The sequence below is a fragment of the Schistocerca gregaria genome, chromosome 6, assembly GCF_023897955.1.
Source record: "Schistocerca gregaria isolate iqSchGreg1 chromosome 6, iqSchGreg1.2, whole genome shotgun sequence".
Taxonomy (NCBI): Eukaryota; Metazoa; Arthropoda; class Insecta; order Orthoptera; family Acrididae; genus Schistocerca; species Schistocerca gregaria.
Window position 1 is genome coordinate 590,595,644 of NC_064925.1, and position 22,726 is coordinate 590,618,369.

At 39.7% G+C, this 22,726-nt stretch overlaps 1 protein-coding gene and 1 long non-coding RNA gene across 3 annotated transcripts in view; one reads left to right on the top strand and one right to left on the bottom strand.

Moving 5' to 3' along the window:
- The first annotated feature begins 204 nt into the window (after positions 1-204).
- Positions 205-1,576, top strand: LOC126278590 (V-type proton ATPase 116 kDa subunit a 1-like). The gene is made up of 3 exons (XM_049978802.1): positions 205-236; positions 422-522; positions 607-1,576. The coding sequence occupies exons 1-3, from the start codon at positions 222-224 to the stop codon at positions 848-850; spliced, it is 360 nt and encodes a 119-aa protein (XP_049834759.1). The 5' UTR covers positions 205-221; the 3' UTR covers positions 851-1,576.
- Positions 1,577-10,291: 8,715 nt separating this feature from the next.
- LOC126278429 (uncharacterized) overlaps positions 10,292-22,726 on the bottom strand; it is a 134,477-nt gene continuing 122,042 nt past the window's right edge. For both annotated transcript variants that reach the window (XR_007550698.1, XR_007550697.1), the window contains one exon: positions 10,292-10,972. This is a non-coding gene — a long non-coding RNA (uncharacterized LOC126278429). The remainder of the gene's footprint in view (positions 10,973-22,726) is intronic.

Consider the following 22,726-nt stretch of genomic DNA (forward strand, 5'->3'; position numbering starts at 1 on the left):
CCTGTGTATGAAATAAATCTAAATATACATACATAAATACTCCCCCCTGCAGGTCCGGGGGTTAGAATAGGCCCGAAGTATTCCTGCCTGTCGTAAGAGGCGACTAAAAGGAGTCCCTCCCCCTCAAGTGGGTAGTTAGCGCCTGCGTACGGAGACGGACGGTTTCACGACCTATATTTACGTTCAAAGGTATTATTCCTCCAAAAGGTTGTGATGAGTTCATGTACAGTGGACAGGTGAGCAAGAGTGGAAAAATGTTTCATTGAATATGTTTGGTTTCTCTCTACATTATCATTAGTCTTACCTCAAATAGTTTTAATGTGTGTTTTGAAACAACTTATTCTGGAAAGTAATTTCACCAGTTTCGCATTTTTCCATTACTTTTAGTATTGCATAATTTTGTCTTTCTTCTGTATTGCAGAAAGGCTTGCAGAGGTTCTTTGTTCTTGCCCTACTGTGTGTGCCTTGGATACTTCTTGCAAAACCCAATGTTTCGATAATGACCGCAAAGCCCACCAACTGGTGAGTAATAGTCTGTACCCCCTGCAATGTTTTGACACATTTGAGGGTAAATATCTCGCAGGAGATGATACTGTGTTGAGTCAGTTTGCTCTTTCATTTAACAGACAATCTTCTGACTTTCCCCAACTTTCAAGCCATCCCGTACCTGCAGAGAATGGCATGGATGCGGAGGTGGGATCAATGTCAGGGACAGCACACTAAGGACAGTAAAGATGGGGCTCCCGTGCTGCAGAGCAGTGAAGACCACGACCTGGGAGAAATCTTCATCCATCAGGGCATCCACACGATGGAGTACGTGCTAGGCTCTCACGCTGCCTTGTATCTGTGACTTTGGGCACTGTCACTGGTGCATGCCTGTAAGTATATGTGGTTATCTTTTACTTGTTTTTCAAATAATTTATTGCACTATGGCAATATATTTTAAATATAGAGTAGGAAAAATTATATTTCATAGAGGTGCCACTGAAAGTAATAAATTGTAAATCCTGGTTTCTGTGGCTGTCCTAGATATAATATTGCTTGTTTTGATTTACTCATTAACTCATTCTTTTCCATGTTTAATTTCAACAAACTTAAATCAAACCAGGTATTTAATTTTGTTAAAGTATTTAATACAGATTGTGGAATTTGGTCAGTACCGTTACTTTCAGTATAATTTCATATTTAGTGGACATGCACAGTGAGCAGAAAGAGTATAGGTGTCCCATCATTGTGTAATAGGGGCATTCGGCAGTAGATGAGCACTTAAAAGGAGAGATCCTCAGAGGTGAGATTGACTGTTAGTGAAACAATCTGTATGATGATGTAAGTTAAGTTAGTCACTCACCCCTGTGGGACCTATTCTGGGAGTAATCAATGGAAAAAATCGGAATTTTATGTGACACTCAATAGAATTAAAATATAATAGTATATTGGCTTGTTACATGGCATAACACATAGGGTAAGGTTGTAGGTTTGAAACTAATAATGGCGCTAAATTTTTGTCAATGTCTTTATTACTTTTATTCCATTAATGGTTTTAAATCTAAATTTTTTCCTTTGTCACAACTTGTTAATCACTGAGTAAAATTTTTCATTTGTATTTTTTTTCACTTTGTATCATTCTTTTTCCACTCAAGATTTTCTGTGTATGTGACTTTTATATTTATAAATTAAATGTTTAAATATTCGACACTGCCAATCTAGAGGTTGAAAAAAAGACAAAATAATCTATTTATATTGACTGTGAAGCAATGTAAAAATGTTTATCAATTTTTGACTGTGTCTGTGGGGGTAGTGCATGTGCATGATACGCAACTGTCATGAAAACATTTTAAAAAACATGCCTTTGATGCTGTGACATTAGAGGATGAACAGATGTGTGTTACACTAAATGGTGTTGGCACTGAGGAAGTATGCCAGTCACCTTCAGGTGTAAGGCTGCAGCGTACTTCCATCAAGTTTATTTATATGCTAGTAAGATGCCAGTGTAATGAGTGCTGTGAAGTCATTGGAGGGAAAGTTGACATCCAGCCACCTTCCAGAGAAATGAAGCACAGATCCTGTGCTGCAGTCTATGAGGCTTGTACTGGTTGTATTGATTTTGACCCCCCATTCAAGCATTTTTTTTGTGAGAAACAAGCATACTGCCAACATAAGGAGGAGAACAGACAGTCAAATACTGTGCCTACTGCCTGCTGATGTTGTTTAAAGCAGGTTGCTCTAAATGCCCAGTGGATCTGAGTCCCTTGATACCATTATAAACAAACTTTGAATGGAAAAGACAAAGCTCTGATTATACATATAGTCTGCAAAGTTGACATCTTTTAGATAGTAACAATGAAATGACTTTTGAAAAACAAATTAATAACTGGCCACCTTCTCTTGTCTCAATTGCTACTAAGAACTTTCACTGGTGAAGGTGGTGACATCGTCATAATGTCCATTACAGGCTTCTGTAGTTTGGTGAGAATGATAAGAAATAATAGTGCCTCGTTATTTTCTGTGCAGGGTTGAGATCGATTAAGTTCTATACTGCTGCAGTATATTCATTCCTGCCATTCTCATTCGAGGCAGTTATGGATTATGCAGCTGAAGCACCAGAGGATTAGAAACAGCAATGCAACCTCTGTCATCCTGGCTGTGCACTACTTCAAAGTGCTGAGGTTGACAGTCTCTTCTCATTGTGCAGTACATGTTGATTACTGTAAATGAATTACCTGTAATATTGAGGTCGGCGCGCGTTTCCCGAGGTCGGCGCGCGTTTCCCGAGGTCGGCGCGCGTTTCCCGAGGTCGGCGCGCGTTTCCCGAGGTCGGCGCGCGTTTCCCGAGGTCGGCGCGCGTTTCCCGAGGTCGGCGCGCGTTTCCCGAGGTCGGCGCGCGTTTCCCGAGGTCGGCGCGCGTTTCCCGAGGTCGGCGCGCGTTTCCCGAGGTCGGCGCGCGTTTCCCGAGGTCGGCGCGCGTTTCCCGAGGTCGGCGCGCGTTTCCCGAGGTCGGCGCGCGTTTCCCGAGGTCGGCGCGCGTTTCCCGAGGTCGGCGCGCGTTTCCCGAGGTCGGCGCGCGTTTCCCGAGGTCGGCGCGCGTTTCCCGAGGTCGGCGCGCGTTTCCCGAGGTCGGCGCGCGTTTCCCGAGGTCGGCGCGCGTTTCCCGAGGTCGGCGCGCGTTTCCCGAGGTCGGCGCGCGTTTCCCGAGGTCGGCGCGCGTTTCCCGAGGTCGGCGCGCGTTTCCCGAGGTCGGCGCGCGTTTCCCGAGGTCGGCGCGCGTTTCCCGAGGTCGGCGCGCGTTTCCCGAGGTCGGCGCGCGTTTCCCGAGGTCGGCGCGCGTTTCCCGAGGTCGGCGCGCGTTTCCCGAGGTCGGCGCGCGTTTCCCGAGGTCGGCGCGCGTTTCCCGAGGTCGGCGCGCGTTTCCCGAGGTCGGCGCGCGTTTCCCGAGGTCGGCGCGCGTTTCCCGAGGTCGGCGCGCGTTTCCCGAGGTCGGCGCGCGTTTCCCGAGGTCGGCGCGCGTTTCCCGAGGTCGGCGCGCGTTTCCCGAGGTCGGCGCGCGTTTCCCGAGGTCGGCGCGCGTTTCCCGAGGTCGGCGCGCGTTTCCCGAGGTCGGCGCGCGTTTCCCGAGGTCGGCGCGCGTTTCCCGAGGTCGGCGCGCGTTTCCCGAGGTCGGCGCGCGTTTCCCGAGGTCGGCGCGCGTTTCCCGAGGTCGGCGCGCGTTTCCCGAGGTCGGCGCGCGTTTCCCGAGGTCGGCGCGCGTTTCCCGAGGTCGGCGCGCGTTTCCCGAGGTCGGCGCGCGTTTCCCGAGGTCGGCGCGCGTTTCCCGAGGTCGGCGCGCGTTTCCCGAGGTCGGCGCGCGTTTCCCGAGGTCGGCGCGCGTTTCCCGAGGTCGGCGTTCGAGTCTCACAGCGAGACCACTGACAAGGTTTTGCCTCCTGCTGAACACCGAACCCACAGACACTCTGGTCACAAATTATAATGCACTGTTTGTTAATGTAGTAACATGCCTATGAAACATTTATGGTTGAAGTTTAATGTTCTTTTCTGTAAAAGGTAGATGAATTTTAAAAAAAACTAATGTTCTTCTTAATTTTGTTGGTTCCTTTGTTTTTCTGTACAGCATGGAGTGATTACTTCATAGCTTATCCCAGAAGCCTTATCATTAAATAATATCAGTTACATGAATATTATAATTACACATTTAAAAATGTAGTACTACCTTTCAGCTGTGTACATTTTTAAAATACAAGCAGGTATTGGTTTTATGCTGTAAATGTCTTGGTAAGCTTTCCAGTGGAACAACCATAAATCTGTGTGCAAATCAACAGCATGTAAGCAGTGTACGTATGGTGACAGCTCTTTTCATATACAGGGTGCATTAAAACAAAAAATACATACACACACTTTTCAAGTGTTTAGGAGAGAAAAAGCTTTTTCATGTGACTGCCTCTAAATTTGTTTTTTAATAGGGGGAGACGATGTTGGTATATGAAGCACTGGTTACCAGTTCAGCTGAATGCACTGTCATTAGTCACTCCATATCTCGACCATTACTAACATCTCTATCTCCTCTGACACGACAAATTCTTTGTAAATGTAGATATTTTTTACACAATATACACAATTTTTTAGGAGCAGCTTAATTTCTAATGAACCAGCTTCAAGCCCAAGCAGGCCTGAGAGTAACCACCTCAAGATAAAAGCAAGTAGCTGTACAGGACAGAAGGGTTGGAGCTTGACTAAGGTAACTCAGAAAGTACCTTTGTCCTTGATTCACATTACCTTCGCAGAGCTGAAACCATGAAAGCAGTATGATACTGCAAAAACACCAATAGAACTAGAACTCCATCACACTATTCAAAACAAAAGATGCGAAATTCTCAATTGAATCAGTATGTTGCTTCATGACATCACATTTCATTTCTGCTGGTGGCACTGAAAACCTTACTAAACAATTGAGTTGGGAACAGTTCGACCACCTGTTAATCAGTCTTGATCTCACATCTTCTGACTACCACTTTTAGTTCAACACCAATGATGATGCAAGAAAATATGAACAGTATTGGATGTCTTCACTGGTGGTATCTTTGTATGAAGAGGGCATAGAAAAGTTGGCTTACTGCTATGACAAATGTCTGAATAATGGTGGCTGTTGTGTAAAAAAAAAGAGTATTTCTCAAAAACAAATTTTGGTCTGAAGAAATGTTTTCATGAGACCTTACTATTCTGGCATGCCTTGTATATTTTAATGTCTTTTGGCTCACCAATGTGGGTATAAAAGTTGACAGAGAACATCCCACACCCTCTTCTTTACTGCAGTCACATAATGGGGATACACAAAGCCAATATGAACCTCCTGTTTCCTATCAGCAGCCATGTTTGACCATGAGGTGTGTTAAGAATGTTGTTGAATTTTCTTGATCATACACAGGGTTGTTCAGCTGCCCCTGCCATAAAGTTTTATGGAACCTTCAACATCTTCTCTTCTCCCTACATGCACACTGTTAGTCCTGAAAAAACAATGAACAGAATCTTTTTGTGTTACAAAAGAAAAATGCATCCCCCCCCCCCAAAAAAAAGCCTACATTAAATTTCCCACAAAAAAGATCCTGTTCATTTTTTATGTAGGATTAGTAGTGAGAGAATTGAAAATCTTGCCCATGACATTTGTAGGCATTGCAGGTTGCATAAAACACATGGGTAGGGGTCGATTAATCATCCTGTACAGATTTTTTTTATGCCAAAAGAACTAATATAAGATTTCTCTGGCTTCATAAACAGCTCAAGAAACATTTTACACCACATTAATGTATAGTTTTTGCACTTTCCTTTATCAGAAAATTGTTTCTCATTGCTTTCCTGACCACAGAAAATTCCTACACACAGCCAACTGTTTTTGTTTTCGTGGTCTTCAGTCCAAAGACTGGTTTGATGCAGCTCTCTATGCTAGTCTATCATATGCAAGCCTTCATCTACTTGAACCTGCTTACTGTATTTCCCCCCTCAACAGTTTTTCCTCCTATCACTCAAATCCCACCAATAACAAATTGATGATTCCTTGATGCATCAGGGTATGCTTATCAACCAGTTCCTTCTTTTACTCATGTTGTGCTGAAAATTTCTTTCAGTACTATGTCCCTAGTAATTTGATCTGTAACTGCATAATTATTCCATAAGCCACCTCTATGTGCAGCGCAGAGGGTATCTAGTACCAGTAGTAGTCATCTATCCACTTATTGACTACCTCTGTAACTTAGTGTTCACTGCTGCTGCCTATCATGGCGAGGACGCAGGTTTAGATTCCCTGTACTGCCAGGGATTTTTCTGGGTGAGAGGACTGGGAAAGTGTACATTCACCCTTGTGATGCCAACTGAGGAACTCGAGGACAAGAAAACTGACACAGGCAGGATAGTGGTGTGATGGACATCATTGGCAAATGATGACACGGTGGCCGATGGACAGAGTTTACCTTTACTCGGTTGAGAAAGTCCCCTCATTCCTATGCGTCCAACGAATCCACACAGCACTCAACCCTCTTTGCTTTCTTTTCCGGCGTCAAGAGCTTTAGTACAATTTTTGCACATAATTTCTTCATTTCAAGTTTTTGAGAATGATTGTTTTAGGGATTGACAGCTCATCAGCAATCATTCTGACTGTCAATCTACGGTCTATAAGAACACAAGCTGCTGCACACTCCCACCTTCATGCAGACTGCTCTGACTCAAACTGAGTGTTGATGGGATTGAGTACAGCAGTAGTCCCATCTGGTGGTGATTGCAACCTGTAACATGAAGACATTATTCAACTTTTATACATATTTTCCGGACAAAACTCATATAATGGACAATCAAAAACTTCCCATTGAAGGGTGTTGCCACAGAGTAAAAGCAATGTAGCATGACTCCATTGTGATTACAGAAGCACTGACATGTAAGCAATGTGTGGCATTTGTGCCTTTCTGAAGTGCATGTAGTAAATGTAGAAATTGGAACTATGGCAGTGTTATTACCAAATATGTCCAAACAGGATCACATACTGTTGTTCTTTTCTCAACTGCTGGAGGGCAAACACTGGTAGACATCCATCATACATTGAAGAATGTGTATGAAGCAGCAATTGTATTGAAAACCACCATTGTGCAATGGTGCATCAAGTTGGATAATACACATCCCCATAATGCAGACACCAGCTAAAGTGGGAGACACTCAAGTAGCCACCCTACAGTCCTGATCTCTACCTGTGTGCTTATCATGCCTTTGTTTGTGATGTGATGTCATAAAGCAACATAATGATTCACTTGAGAATTTCACATCTCTTGTTTTGAAGGATCAATGACTCCTGTTGCAAGAGGGTGTGCAGCAAGCAGTGATGGACTTCTTGACAAAGCACGACATAGTGTTCTACAAATGGGCATCTTCAACCTGGTGCACTGGTAGGATTGCCTCAGTTCTCATCATAACTTTACCCGATTGGCATATGAGGGGTGGCTGAAAAGTTTCTAGCCCCAGATAGTTACTGTAATGTCTCACACAAACACCACCACCACCTACTTTTATGGTGACACTTTATGGGTACGCAAGTCAAATGTCGCAGCTCCACCTTCATTAGTGTAGCCACTAAGATGCATTGTATACTGTAGTGTAAGCAAAGTGGTGGATATTGGCAGAATCAAGAACAGTGTAGTGGTTGAATACCTTCATTTAAAGGGAATGATGTCCAAGGAAATTGTGGAGGACACGCAGAATACACTTACGAACAGTGTTCTGTCGTGTGCAACAGAGAAAAACTGGGCGTCTGACTTCAAACACAGAAGAATGCATGCGAGAGAAGCACCAAGGAACGGAGAGCCTCCCACTCATGAAACAGTGACTACAATTCACGATACAGTTTTGCAGGACATTGAAACCACATTTGGAATCTCCCATGGGTGTGCTCATGACACTGTTGTGGATATTTTGGGAATGCTGAAAGTTTCATCTCAGTGGGTCCACAAAGACTCGAGTGCAGGTGAGATACAGGAAGACGTGCAGTGTTGTGAAGAAATCATCCGCCAATTTGAAGTGAATGAAGATGGATTTCTTGCAAGGTATGTCACAATAGATAAAATGTGTGTTCACCACTTTGATCCTGAGACAGAACAATGAAAACATCCTTCACACAAAATATTCCACATGCAAAAGTCAGCTGGTACGGTGATGGCACTGGTCTTCTGTAGTGCAAATGGGGGTAATTATGGTGGATTACTTGCTAAAGGTTGCTACTATCAATGCTTTATACTGTTACATCCTCCTGTGCCATTTGAGAGAAGAGATAAAGAAAACAAGGTGTGGAAAATTGGCTCACTAAAATCTTTAGCATCAGGACAATGCACCGGTGCACAAAGACCTTGCAACATTGGAAACTCTGCGTGACTGCGGGTTCGAATTCTTACGTCACCTGCCATATTCTCCAGATCTGACTGTTTCAGACTTTTTCCTTTTCTCAAACCTAAAAAAATACCTCAAAGGATGATGATGCAGTGACTGATGCTTTGTTCGACTTGAAATCAAAGACCTTTTATTTGAATGGTTTGCAGAAGTTATCTGAGCATGCCTTCAAGTCTATTAGTGTACACAGGTATTATATAGACAAATGAATTGATTTTATGAAATTTCTGTCATTCTTTATTTGTTAGGGTAGAAGCTTTTCGACCCCTCCTCGTACAGCTTTCAAATGGAAATGTTTTGATCATCCCTCGTAATTTCCTCCACATCTCCTGATTCAACTTGACTACATTCCTTTAACCTTGTCTTATGTTCGATCTTAGAACTGCTCTTTAACACACTATCCATTCCATTGTCTGCCTCCTTAGCTGTACCAGACAACTAACTGCCATTTGGCAGACCTGGGTTCGATTGCTGGTACTGCCAGTGATTTTTCCTTGGTGGGGGGTGACTGGTACAGAATGCACTCAGTCTTGTGAGGCTAGCTGAGGAGCTGCTTGACTGATTAGAAGTGGCTCCACAGTCAAAAAATGCCAGGAGAGAGGTGTGCTGACCAGTTGCCCCTCCATGCTGCATCACATTACACCACTGGCAGGGGGCAACATGGTGGTTGGTGGAATTTTACCATTTTAAAACAACCAACAGAAATTCCAGGTAGGAATGTCAACAATGTATGATTTTTATCCCTTCCATTCCATTCAACTTATCTTCCAAGTCCTTTCCTGCCTCTGAAATCATCAGCTAATCTCAAGAGCTATATTATTTCTCTCTAAGCATTATTTCCTATGTTCTTCTAAGAGTCCTGTTCCTCACTCCAAACAACAAGAAGTTATTGAAATGATGTAATTAAAGCTGTAACATTTTGTTGTCAGAACTGTCTGAAGTGTAACGTTGGGATATGACACTGTAGAATAGAGTTCTAATGACATTTGTTGCATAACCTAGAAAACAGTATTAACAATCATTGACATGATCTGAAGTATTTTGTGGCTCAGCTCACCATCCAAATATATTTACCACTACAATTCATTGTGGGCTCTAGGTCATATAGTTTCAGTTAATATCTTGACTTGCACATGAAAGAACATTTAGTTTTTGCTAAGCCCAATTCTCCAAATGTAATCAACAATTAACAACACATTTCTAAAGCTTTGGCAACTGGGTAAAAAGAGTCACTTTTAAATGGACACTGATTTCAAAGTTGCACAATTGTAAAAACAAATTACAGTTCATGATATACACTGAGTTCACATTACTCAGTCCAACAGATAAAACTGCACTTGGTTCCATGTGACATCAAGTCACTAAAACTATTGAGAAAGTTAACAAAGATAGCACAACTCAAGTCACTGGTGCAAAGCATCGAAGACACATTTTTACAATATTAACTTCAGGAACTGTTCTGGTCTTTATGAAAAATTATAACAGTTTCTATTTGACAGAGAAGTGATATGACGCATTTTCATAACCGCATAATTTCAAATTGTGAAACATGCCATTTTACAGTTGAAGAAAAAAATGAAATTTATAATGTAATGAATATTCTCAAACATCAAAGAAAATGAAAGAAATTTCAAACAAATTATCACAAACAAAATATCAATCCAAAAGGCTTCCATTTTTGAACAGCAGGTTTGCAATTATTGCTGCAAAATGAATTGAATCAGATACTTCGTTAACCAGAATATTTATCATAATCTACTACTGAACAGAAGTCTCTGTGAGACTGTTTTTACCTTATTGAGAGTTTTGCTCACTTTTCAATCTCCTTCATAGAATCTTCTCTTCTTAATCATCAAGAAAGCAAGAAAACTGGAGACATGTAAATCACTAAACCATCTTCATTATTATTTCAGCTTCTGATGTTGCTGCTGGGAAAAGATGCATCTCAGCTCACCAAGTGTTCATCATCAGGCTGAAAACTCATCTGAAGCAAAACGGAAAAGTTTGAAGAAGTTGTCACAGTTTTCATAACAATGAAAAAAATTCCTTCCACAAATCAGATTTCATCTTAAAAAGTTCTTCTCTTCTTGCTTGAGAAAGTACTTTAACTACACACATTCTTCAAACATCAAATCCCTATCTACAAGAAATTCATATCAAGAAATCACTTCTACAAATTCTGAAAATGAGCTCTGTTTCACTGTCAGTGAAAATGGTTTGAAAGTCCTGTGGACACTTTCTTCAAAGTCAAATCATTTTTCAACATAGTTTAAACTGTGCTGCAAGTAAACTGACATTTTGTTGTGGTTTGCCTACTTTGTTGTCCTCAGTGTCGACATACTTGCTGAAAACATAGGGGGTGGATGTGCAGTACTGTCTACTGTAAATGATGTAGCCGACAGATGCACAGTCTTCTACTTCCACAGTCTTCTACTTTCACTTTTCACAACCTCCCAATAATACATGGTTATATATGGGCAGTGCATAACTTCCCATAAGCCTCATTACTAGTTTCCAGGCAAACATCCACATACTGCTACAATAGTATGCTGTTGAACACCTACAAGCAATAAAAACATAACCAAATAATTCATAGTTCTTTTGAAATAATCAGGTACATATGAAACAGACACTGTCATTGCTTTAACACATGGCCTCTTACTGTACCACTTACATCACTGTTAAGGTGATGCATCGTGGTTATTCTAACCAACACAGCTTCCTCGTCTGAAACTTGGCCATGGACTGACTGTCTCATGACTCTTATGTATCACCACGATAATTGGTACTGAAATTACACATTCCTCAAAGTTAAATTTACAGAAATTGCGATTAAAATTTAATTTAATCAGTTAAGTGAATACCTTTAAAAATTCCTACTTTTTAAGAGATTCTTCTACTACAATAGTTAGGCCGAATTATTTGTTTTAATCATGAAATTCACAAATATAGTTTATCAATCAATACTTTTGTCATATCTGTTAATTAACACAGAATTAATTAAGGGCTGGCTTTGCTAACATGTTTCCAACTAGAGCCAAATAGATACTTTACGAATACTAGCATTTCATATTCCAAATGTTTGCAATTATTACAAGATTTATATTTGTTTATAAGTCAACAATAGAATTATGGGATTCAAGTTACATAAAAATGACTGATTTTGCCCTATAATAAAAGAGACTAACTAGGAAGACTCAATATAAATTAGAAAATCAATTACATACACAAAATTCGACCTGGTGTTAAATTCTTTAAAACTGAGGGCCAACCTATCTCTTTTATGAAAATGCAGATTATATTCACAAATGACAATAGTAATTAGTTGAAAGTGAAAAAACGAATTTTAAGGAGGCATATGACAAGCAGAAAATGGTATAACAGGTGTAGGATTCGTTATGAATAGGAAGGTAGGGCAGAGGGTGTGTTACTGTGAACAGTTCAGTGACTGAGTTGTTCTAATCAGAATCGACAGCAGACCAACACCGACAATGATAATTCAGGTATACGTGCCGACGTCGCAAGCTGAAGATGAACAGATAGAGAAAGTGTATGAGGATATTGAAAGGGTAATGCAGTATGTAAAGGGGGACAAAAATCTAATAGTCATGGGCGACTGGAATGCAGTTGTAGGGGAAGGAGTAGAAGAAAAGGTTACAGGAGAATATGGGCTTGGGGCAAGGAATGAAAGAGGAGAAAGACTAATTGAGTTCTGTACCAAGTTTCAGCTAGTAATAACGAATACCCTGTTCAAGAATCACAAGAGGAGGAGGTATACTTGGAAAAGGCCGGGAGATACGTGAAGATTTCAATTAGATTACATCATGGTCAGACAGAGATTCCGAAATCAGATACTGGATTGTAAGGCGTACCAAGGAACAGATATAGACTCAGATCACAATATAGTAGTGATGAAGAGTAGGCTGAAGTTCAAGACATTAGTCAGGAAGAATCGATATGCTAAGAAGTGGGATACGGAAGTTCTAAGGAATGACGAGATACGTTTGAAGTTCTCTAACGCTATAGATACAGCAATAAGGAATAGCGCAGTAGGCAACACAGTTGAAGAGGAATGGATGTCTCTAAATAGGGCCATCACAGAAGTTGTGAAGGAAAACATAGGTACAAAGAAGGTAGCTGCGAAGAAACCATGGGTAACAGATGGTGGTGGTGGTTAGTGTTTAACGCCCCGTCGACAACAAGGTCATTAGGGACGGAGTGGAAGCTCAGGTTAGGGAAGGATTGGGAAGGAAATCGGCCGTGCCCTTTCAAAGGAACCATCCTGGCATCTGCCTGAAACGATTTAGGGAAATCACAGATAACCTAAATCAGGATGGCTGGAGACGGGATTGAACCGTCGTCCTCCTGAATGCGAGTTCAGTGTGCTAACCAATGCATGGGTAACAGAAGAAATACTTCAGTTGATTGATGAAAGAAGGTAGTACAAACATGTTACGGGAAAATCAGGAATACAGAAATACAAGTCGCTGAGGAATAAAATAAATAGGAAGTGCAGGGAAGCTAAGACGAAATGGCTGCAGGAAAAATGTGAAGACATCGAAAAAGATAGGATTGTCAGAAGGACAGACTCAGCATACAGAAAAGTCAAAGCAACCTTTGGTGATATTAAAAGCAACGGTGGTAACATTAAGAGTGCAACGGGAATTCCACTGTTAAATGCAGAGGAGAGAGCAGATAGGTGGAAAGAATACATTGAAAGCCTCTATGAGGGTGAAGATTTGTCTGATGTGATAGAAGAAGAAACAGGAGTCGATTTAGAAGAGATAGGGGATCCAGTATTAGAATCGGAATTTAAAAGAGCTTTGGAGGACTTACGGTCAAATAAGGCAGAAGGGATAGATAACATTCCATCAGAATTTCTAAAATCATTAGGGGAAGTGGCAACAAAACGACTATTCACCTTGGTGTGTAGAATATATGAGTCTCGCGACGTACCATCTGACTTTCGGAAAAGCATCATCCACACAATTCCAAAGACGGCAAGAGCTGACAAGTGCGAGAATTATCGCACAATCAGCGTAACAGCTCATGCATCAAAGTTGATTGCAAGAATAATATACAGAAGAATGGAAAAGAAAGTTGAGAATCTGCTAGGTGACGATCAGTTTGGATTTAGGAAAAGTAAAGGCACGAGAGAGGCAATTCTGACGTTACAGCTAATAATGGAAGCAAGGCTAAAGAAAAATCAAAACACATTCATAGGATTTGTCGACCTGGAAAAAGTGTTCGACAATATAAAATGGTGCAAGCTGTTCAAGAATCTGAAAAAAGTAGGGGTAAGCTATAGGGAGAGAAGGGTCATATACAATATGTAAAACAACCAAGAAGGAATAATAAGAGTGAATGATCAAGAACAAAGTGCCCGTATTAAGAAGGGAGTAAGACAAGGCTGTAGCCTTTCGCCCCTACTCTTCAATCTGTACATCAAGGAAGCAATGATGGAAATAAAAGAAAGGTTCAGGTGTGGAATTAAAATACAAGGTGATAGGATATCAATGATATGATTCGCTGATGACATTGCTATCCTGAGTGAAAGTGAAGAAGAATTAAATGATCTGCTGAACGGAATGAACAGTCTAATGAGCAAACAGTATGGTTTGAGAGTAAATCGGAGAAAGACGAAGGTAATGAGAAATAGTAGAAATGAGAACAGCGAGAAACTTAACATCAGGATTGATGGTCACGAAGTCAATGAAGTTAAGGAATTCTGCTACCTAGGCAGTAAAATAATCAATGACGGACGGAGCAAGGAGAACATCAAAAGCAGACTCGCTATGGTAAAAAAGGCATTTCTGGCCTAGAGAAGTCTACTAATGTCAAATACCGGCCTTAATTTCAGGAAGAAATTTCTGAGGATGTACGTCTGGAGTACAGCATTGTATGGTAGTGAAACATGGACTGTGGGAAAACCGGAACAGAAGAGAATTGAAGCATTTGAAATGTGGTGCTATAGACAAATGTTGAAAATTAGGTGGACTGATAAGTTAAGGAATGAGGAGATTCTACACAGAATTGGAGAGGAAAGGAATATGTGGAAAACACTGATAAGGAGAAGTGACAGGATGATAGGACATCTGCTAAGACATGAGGGAATGACTTCCATGGTACTAGAGGGAGCTCTAGAGGGCAAAAACTGTAGAGGAAGACAGACATTGGAATATGTCAAGCAAATAATTGAGGATGTAGGTTGCAAGTGCTACTCTGAGATGAAGATGTTAGCACAGGAAAGGTATTCGTGGCGGGCCGCATCAAACCAGTCAGTAGACTGATGACGAAAAAAAAAATAAAAAATAAAAAAATAAAAATAAAAATAAAAAAAATGACAAAACAAGGGGGAAGTAAAAATAATCCCAGCTTCCTTAGTCACAACTTCTCTTTTGATACAATCTTCCTTTACTGGCAACAAGACGACTAAAGCTGCCACAGAGGAAGGAAACTGCACAAACCTATTCAATTTATCCAGCAGATAATTACAAAGCAGTGTCACAATTGCCCTCTGATGAGTGATGACCCTGCTGTAAAGAAGAAACACATAACCACGATTCATGATTCAAATACATTACTCCACAGTTAAATTGGAGAACATAAGTGATAAGGGTAACAATCAAAAGAAGCACCCAGCAAAACAAAAGAGTCTTTCCTAATAACTCTGTTAGTCAGAATGTTTGGAGTGGTGGTCCCCATTCAACAAAATCACACTTGATGGTAGAACAAACATAGCAGTCATGAAACGGAATCTCCCTGCTGAGAAAGAAGAAATATGTACCACAAGTTCTGCAATGCATTGATTATTTTTAGTGACCATTGGAATTAAATTTTTTAAAATATAAAGCAAAAGAAGGAGATACCTAAAATAGAAGATTTATCAAATTCCGAACAGCCATTATTCAGTAAGGTGCATGTGGTGCATCATCTGCAAAAAAACCCATTGATTGTATAACCTGCTTTGAGGCCATACCACCAGATGACCCTGCCGTAAAGAACAAACTCTTAACCAAATTTCACAGTTCAAATCCGTTACTCCACTGTGAAATTGATAAATATAAGTGATAAGGGTATCAGTCAAAAGAAGCACCTAGCAAAAGAAAGAAGTCTTTCCTTATAAATCCAATTCTCGGAGTGGTGGTTCCTATCCAACAAAATCACACTCGATGGTAGAACAAACGTAGTCATGAAACGAAAACTCCCTATTGAGAGGGAAGAAACATGTACCACAATTGGTGCAGCACACTGATTATTTTTAGTTACCATTCCAATAACATTTTTAAAAATATAATGCAAATGAAGGAGATTCCAAAACAAGAAGATTTATCAAATTCCGAACATTTGGTGTTCAGTAAGGTGCATGTGGTGTAAAATGGCACCTAAAACCCATTGAATGGGGAGTCGGCTTTCTGGCCATAAAACCAGATGACCCTGCAGTAAACAACAAACACATAAAACCACTTCAAGATTCAAATACATTAATCCATTGTGAAATTGGTGAATATAAGTGAAAAAGATAACAATCAAAAGAAGCACCTAGCAAAAGGAAAAAAAATCTATCTAATAACTACAATCGTCAGAACGCTCGGAGTGCTGATTCCCATCCAACAAAATCACACTCGATGTTTGAACAAACATAGCAGTCATGAAACAGAATCTCCCAGTTGAGAAGTACAAAACAAGTACTACAATCTGTTTAGCACACTGTCTATTTTTTGTGACCATTGAAATAAGATTTTTAAAAATATAAAGCATATGAAGGAGATACCAAAACAAGAAGATTTATCATATTCTGAACATCCTGTGTTCAGTAAGGTGCATGTATTGTCCAATCTGCAGCAAAAACCCATTGAATGGAGAATCTGCTTTCTGGCCATACATCCAGATGATGCTGCTGTAAGCAACAAACATTTACCCACATTTCACGATCCAAATAAATTACTCCACTGTGAAATTGATGAATATAAGTGATAAAGGTATCAATCAAAGGAAGCACCTAGCAAAAGAAAGAAGTATTTCTAGTAACTCCAATCGTCAGAACGCTCGGAGTGGTGACTCCCATCCAACAAAATCACACACGATATCTGAACAAACATAGCAGTCATGAAACGGAACCTCCCTGTCGAGAGGGAAAAAACATGTACTACAATTTGTGCAGCACATTGTCTATTTTTAGTGACCATTGAAATAAGACTTTTAAAAATATAAAGCAAATGAAGGAGATACCAAAACAAGAAGATGTATCAAATTCTGAACAACCGGTGTTCAGTAAGTTGCATGTGGTGTCCAATCTGCACCAAAAACCGATTGAATGAAGAATCTCCTTTCTGGCCATACAACCAGATGACCCTGCTGTAAACAAAAAACACATAACCACATTTAACAATTCAAATATATTATTCCACTGTGAAATTGATGAATATATGTGATAAGGGGAAGAATCAAAATAAGCACCTAGCAAAAAAAAAAAAAAAGTCTTTCTAATAATTCCAATAGTCAGAATGCTCGGAGTGGTGGTTCCCATCCAACAAAATCACACTCAATGGTTGAACAAACATAGCAGTCATTAAACGGAATCTCCCTTATGAGAGGTACGAAACATGTACCATAATTTGTGCAGCACATTGTTTATTTTTAATCACCAATGAAATAAGATATTTGAAAATACAAAGCAAATGAAGGTGCTAGCTAAACAAGACAATTTATCGATTTCCGAACATTCGTTATTCAGTAAAGTGCATATGGTGTCCAATCTGCACCAAAAGACCATTGAATAGAGAATCTGCTTACTGGCCATACAACCAGATTAACTGGCTGTAAACAACAAACATTTACCCACATTTCACGAATCAAATACATTACTCCACTGTGAATTTGATGAATATAAGTGCCAAAGGTATCACTCAAACGAAGCACCTAGCAAAACAAAAAAGTATTTCTAATAACTCCAATCGTCAGAACGCTCAGAGTGGTAATTCCCATCCAACAAAATCATACTCGATGTTTGAACAAACATAGCAGTCAGGAAACAGAATCTCTCTGTTGAGAGGGAAGAAACATGTACTACAATTTGTGCAGCACATTGATTATTTTTAGTCACCATTGCAACAAGATTATTAAAAAATAATGCAAATGGAGGAAATACCTAAACAAGAATATTTCTAAAATTCCGAACATCCGTTTTCAGTAAGGTACATGTGGTTTCCCATCTGCAACAAAAACCATTGATCAGATAATCTGCTTTGTGGCCATAACACCAGATTACCCTACCATAAGGTACAGATTCTTAACAACATTTCACGATTCAAATACATTACTCCACTGTGAATTTGATGAATTAAAGTGATAAGGGTAACAATCAAAAGAAGCACAAAGCAAAAGAAAGAAATCATTCCTAATAACACTAATACTCAGGATGCTCAGAGTGGTGGTTCCCATCCAACAAAATCACACTCGATGGTAGAACAAACGTAGTAATGAAACGAAAACACCCTATTGAGAGGGAATAAACATGTACCACAATTTGTGCAGCGCATTGATTATTTTTAGTGACCACTGGAATAACATTTTTACAAATATAAAACAAATGAAGGAGATACTTAAACAAGAAGATTTATCAAATACCAAACATTCGTTATTCAGTAACGGGCATGTGGTGTCCAATCTGCACCAAAAACCCATTGAATGGAGAATCTGTTTTCTGGCCATACAAGCAGATAACGCTGATGTAAACAACAACTATTTAACCGCATTTCTTGATTCAAATACATTACTCGACTGAGAAATTGATGAATATAAGTGTTAAGGGTAACAAACAAAACAGGCACTTAGCAAAAGAAAGAAGTCTTTCCTAATAACTCCAATTGTCAGAATGCTCGGAGTAGTGGTTCCCATTCTACAAAATCACACTCGAAAGTAGAACAAACATAGCAGGCATTAAACGGAATCTCCCTGTTGAGAGGGAAGAAACATGTACCACAATTTGTGCAGCACATTGATTATTTTTAGTGACCATTGCAATAAGATATTTAAAAATATAAAGCAAATGAAGGAGATACCTAAACAAGAAAATCTATCAAATTCTGAACATTCGATATTCAGTAAAGTGCATGTGGTGTCCAATCTGCACCAAAAACCCATTGAATGGAAAATCTGCTTTCTGGCCATACAACCAGATGACCCTGCTGTAAACAACAAACAGTTACCCACATTTTACGATTCAAATACATAAGCCCACTGTGAAATAGATGAATATAAGTGATAAGGTGAAGAATCAAAATAGGCACCTAGCAAAACAATGAATTTTTCCTAATAACTCCAATATTCAGAATGCTCGGAGTGGTGGTTCCCATCCAATAAAATCACACTCGATGGTAGAAATAATATAGCCGTCATGAAACGGAATCTTGTTGTTGAGAGGGAAGAACCATGTACCACAATTTGTGCAGCACATTGATTATTTTTAGTGACCATTGCAATAAGATTTTTAAAAATTTAAAGCAATTAATGGAGATACGAAAACAAGAAGGTTTAACATATTCCGAACATTCGTTATTCAGTAAAATGCATGTGGCGTCCAATCTGCACCAAAAACAGATTGAATGGAGAATCCGCTTTCTGGCCATACAAACAGATGACCCTGCTCTAAACAACAAACATTTACACACATTTAACAATTCAAATATATTACACCACTGCATAATAGATGAATATCAGTTATAAGGGTAAAAATCAAAAGAAGCACCTAGCAAAAGAAAGAGGTCTTTCCTAATAACTCCAATACTCAGGATGCTCGGAGTGGTGATTCCCATCCAACAAAATCACACTCGACGTTTGAACAAACATAGCAGTCATAAAACAGAATCTCCCTGTTGAGAGGGAAGATACATGTACTACAATTTGTGCAGCACATTGGTTATTTTTAGTGACCACTGCAATAAGATTTTTAAAAATTTAAAGCAATTAATGGAGATACGAAAACAAGAAGGATTAACATATTCCGAACATTCGTTATTCAGTAAAATGCATGTGGCGTCCAATCTGCACCAAAAACCGATTGAATGGAGAATCTGCTTTCTGGCCATACAAACAGATGACCCTGCTCTAAACAACAAACATTTACACACATTTAACAATTCAAATATATTACACCACTGCATAATAGATGAATATCAGTTATAAGGGTAAAAATCAAAAGAAGCACCTAGCAAAAGAAAGAGGTCTTTCCTAATAACTCCAATACTCAGGATGCTCGGAGTGGTGATTCCCATCCAACAAAATCACACTCGACGTTTGAACAAACATAGCAGTCATAAAACAGAATCTCCCTGTTGAGAGGGAAGATACATGTACTACAATTTGTGCAGCACATTGGTTATTTTTAGTGACCACTGCAATAAGATTTTAAAAAATATAAAGCAAATGAAGGAGATACCTAAACAAGAAGATTTATCAAATTCCGATCATTAGTTATTCAGTAAAGTGCATGTTGTGTCCAATATGCGCCAATAACCCATTGAATGGAGGAACTGCTTTCTGGCCATACAACCAGATGACCCTGCTGTAAACAACAAACTCTTAACCACATTTCACGATTCAAGTACATTACTCCTCAGTGAAATTGATGAATATAAGTGATAAGGGTAACAATCAAAAGAAGCATTAGCATAACAATTAAGTATTTCCTTATAACTCCATTAGTCAAAATGCTCCGAGTGGTGATCCCATCCAACAAAATCACACTCAATGGTTAAACAAACATAGCACTCATGAAACAGAATCTCCCTGCTGAGAGTGTAGAATCATGTACCACAATTTGTGCAGCTCATTGATTATTTTTTGTGACCATGGAATAACATTTTTTAAAACATACAGCACATGAAAGAGATACCTAAACAAGAAGATTTCTCAAATTCGGAATATTCTGTGGTCAGTAATGTGCATGTGGTGCCCACTCTGCACCAAAACAAGAAGATTTATCAAATTCCGAACATTCGGTGTTCAGTAAGGTGCATGGGTTGCCCAATGTGCATCAAAAACCCATTGAATGCAGAATCTGCTTTATGGCCATACAACCAGATGACCCTGCTGTTAACAACAAACACATAACCACATTTAATGATTCAAATATATTAACCCACTGTGAAATTGATGAATATAAGTGATATGCGTAACAATCAAAAGAAGCACCTACCAGAACAAAGAAGTCTATCCTTATAACTCCAATAGTCAAAATGCTCACAGTGGTGGTTCCCATCCAACAAAATGACACTTAATGGTTAAACAAACATAGCACTCATGAAACGGAATCTCCCTGCTGAGAGGGAAGAACCATATACCACAATCTGTGCAGCACATTGATTGTTTTTAGTGACCATGGAATAACATTTTTAAAAATATAAAAGAAATAAAGGAGATACCTAAACTAGAGGGTTTATCAAATTCCGAACATTCGTTATTAAGTAAGAAGCATGTGGTGTCCAATCTGCACCAAAAACCCACTAAATGGTGAACCTGCTTTCTGGCCATACAACCAGATTACCCTGCTGTAAACAACAACTACTTACCCACATTTCACGATTCGAATACATTACTCAACTGCGAAATTGATTAATATAAGTGATCAGAGCAACATACAAAAGAAGCACCTAGCAAAGGAAAGAAGTCATTCCTAATAACTCACGATGCCTGGAGTGGTGGTTCCCATCCAACAAAATCACACTCGATGTTTGAACAAACATAGCAGTGACGAAACGGAATTTCCCTGCTGAGCAGCACATTGATTATTTTTAGTGACTATTGCAATAAGATTTTTAAAAATATAAAGCAAATGATGGAGATACCTAAACAAGAAGATTTATCAAATTCTGAACATTCGGTATTCTGTAAGGTGCGTGTGGTGTCCCATCTGAACCAAAACCCATTGACTGTATAATCTGCTTTGTGGCCATAACACCACATGACCCTGCCGTAAAGAACAAACTCTAAACCACATTTTACGATCAAATACACTCCTGGAAATGGAAAAAAGAACACATTGACACCAGTGTGTCAGACCCACTATACTTGCTCCGGACACTGCGAGAGGGCTGTACAAGCAATGATCACACGCACGGCACAGCGGACACAGGCCTTTAAATATGTCTGCTTGTGTCAGTGTATGTGCGGATGGATATGTGTGTGTGTGTGTGTGTGTGTGTGTGTGTGTGTGTGTGTGTGTGTGTGTGTGTGTGTGTGTGTGTGTGTGTGCGAGTGTACACCTGTCCTTTTTTTTCCCCTAAGGGAAGTCATTCCGCTCCCGGGATTCGAATGACTCCTTACCCTCTCCCTTAAAACCCACATCCTTTCGTCTTTCCCTCTCCTTCCTGAAGAAGCAACAATCGGTTGCGAAAGCTAGTAATTCTGTCTGTGTGTTTGTGTGTTTTGTTCATGTGCCTGTCTGCCGGCACTTTCCCGTTTGGTAAGTCTTGGAATTTTTGTTTTTAATATATTTTTCCCATGTGGAAGTTTTTTTCTATTTTATTAACCCACTGTGAAATTGATGAATATATGTGATAAGGTAACAATCAAAAGAAGCAGCTAGCAAAACAATGAAGTCTTTCCTAATAACACCAACACTCAAAATGCTCAGAGTGGAGGCTCCCATCCAACAAAATAACACTCGATGTTTGAACAAACATAGCAGTTATGAAACGGAATCTCCCTGTTGAGAGGGAACAAACATGTACCACAATTTGTGCAGCACATTGATTATTTTTAGTAAACATTGGAATAAGATTTTTTTAAAATATAAAGCAAATGAAGGAGATACCTAAACAAGAAAATTCATCTAATTTTTTGGACGTTCGTTATTCAGCAAAGAGCATGTGGTGTCCAATCTGCACCAAAAACCCATTGAATGGAGAATCTGCATTCTGGTCATACAACCAGATGACCCTGCTGTAAACGACAAACTCTTAACCACATTTCATTAATCAAATACATTACTCCACTGTTAAATTGATGAATGTAAGTGTTAAAGATTACAACCGAAAGATGCACCTAGTGAAAGGAAAAATTCTTTCCTAATAACTCAAATGCTCGGAGAGGTGGTTCCCATCCAACAAAATCACACACAAAGGTAGAACAAACACAGCAGTCATTAAATGGAATCTTCCTGTTGAGAGGGAAGAAACATGTACCACAATTTGTGCAGGACGTTCAATATTTTTAGTGACCATTGCAATAAGACTTTTAAAAATTTAAAGCAGTATAAGGAGATACCAAAACAAGAAGATTTATTAAATTGCGGACATTTGTTATTCAGTAA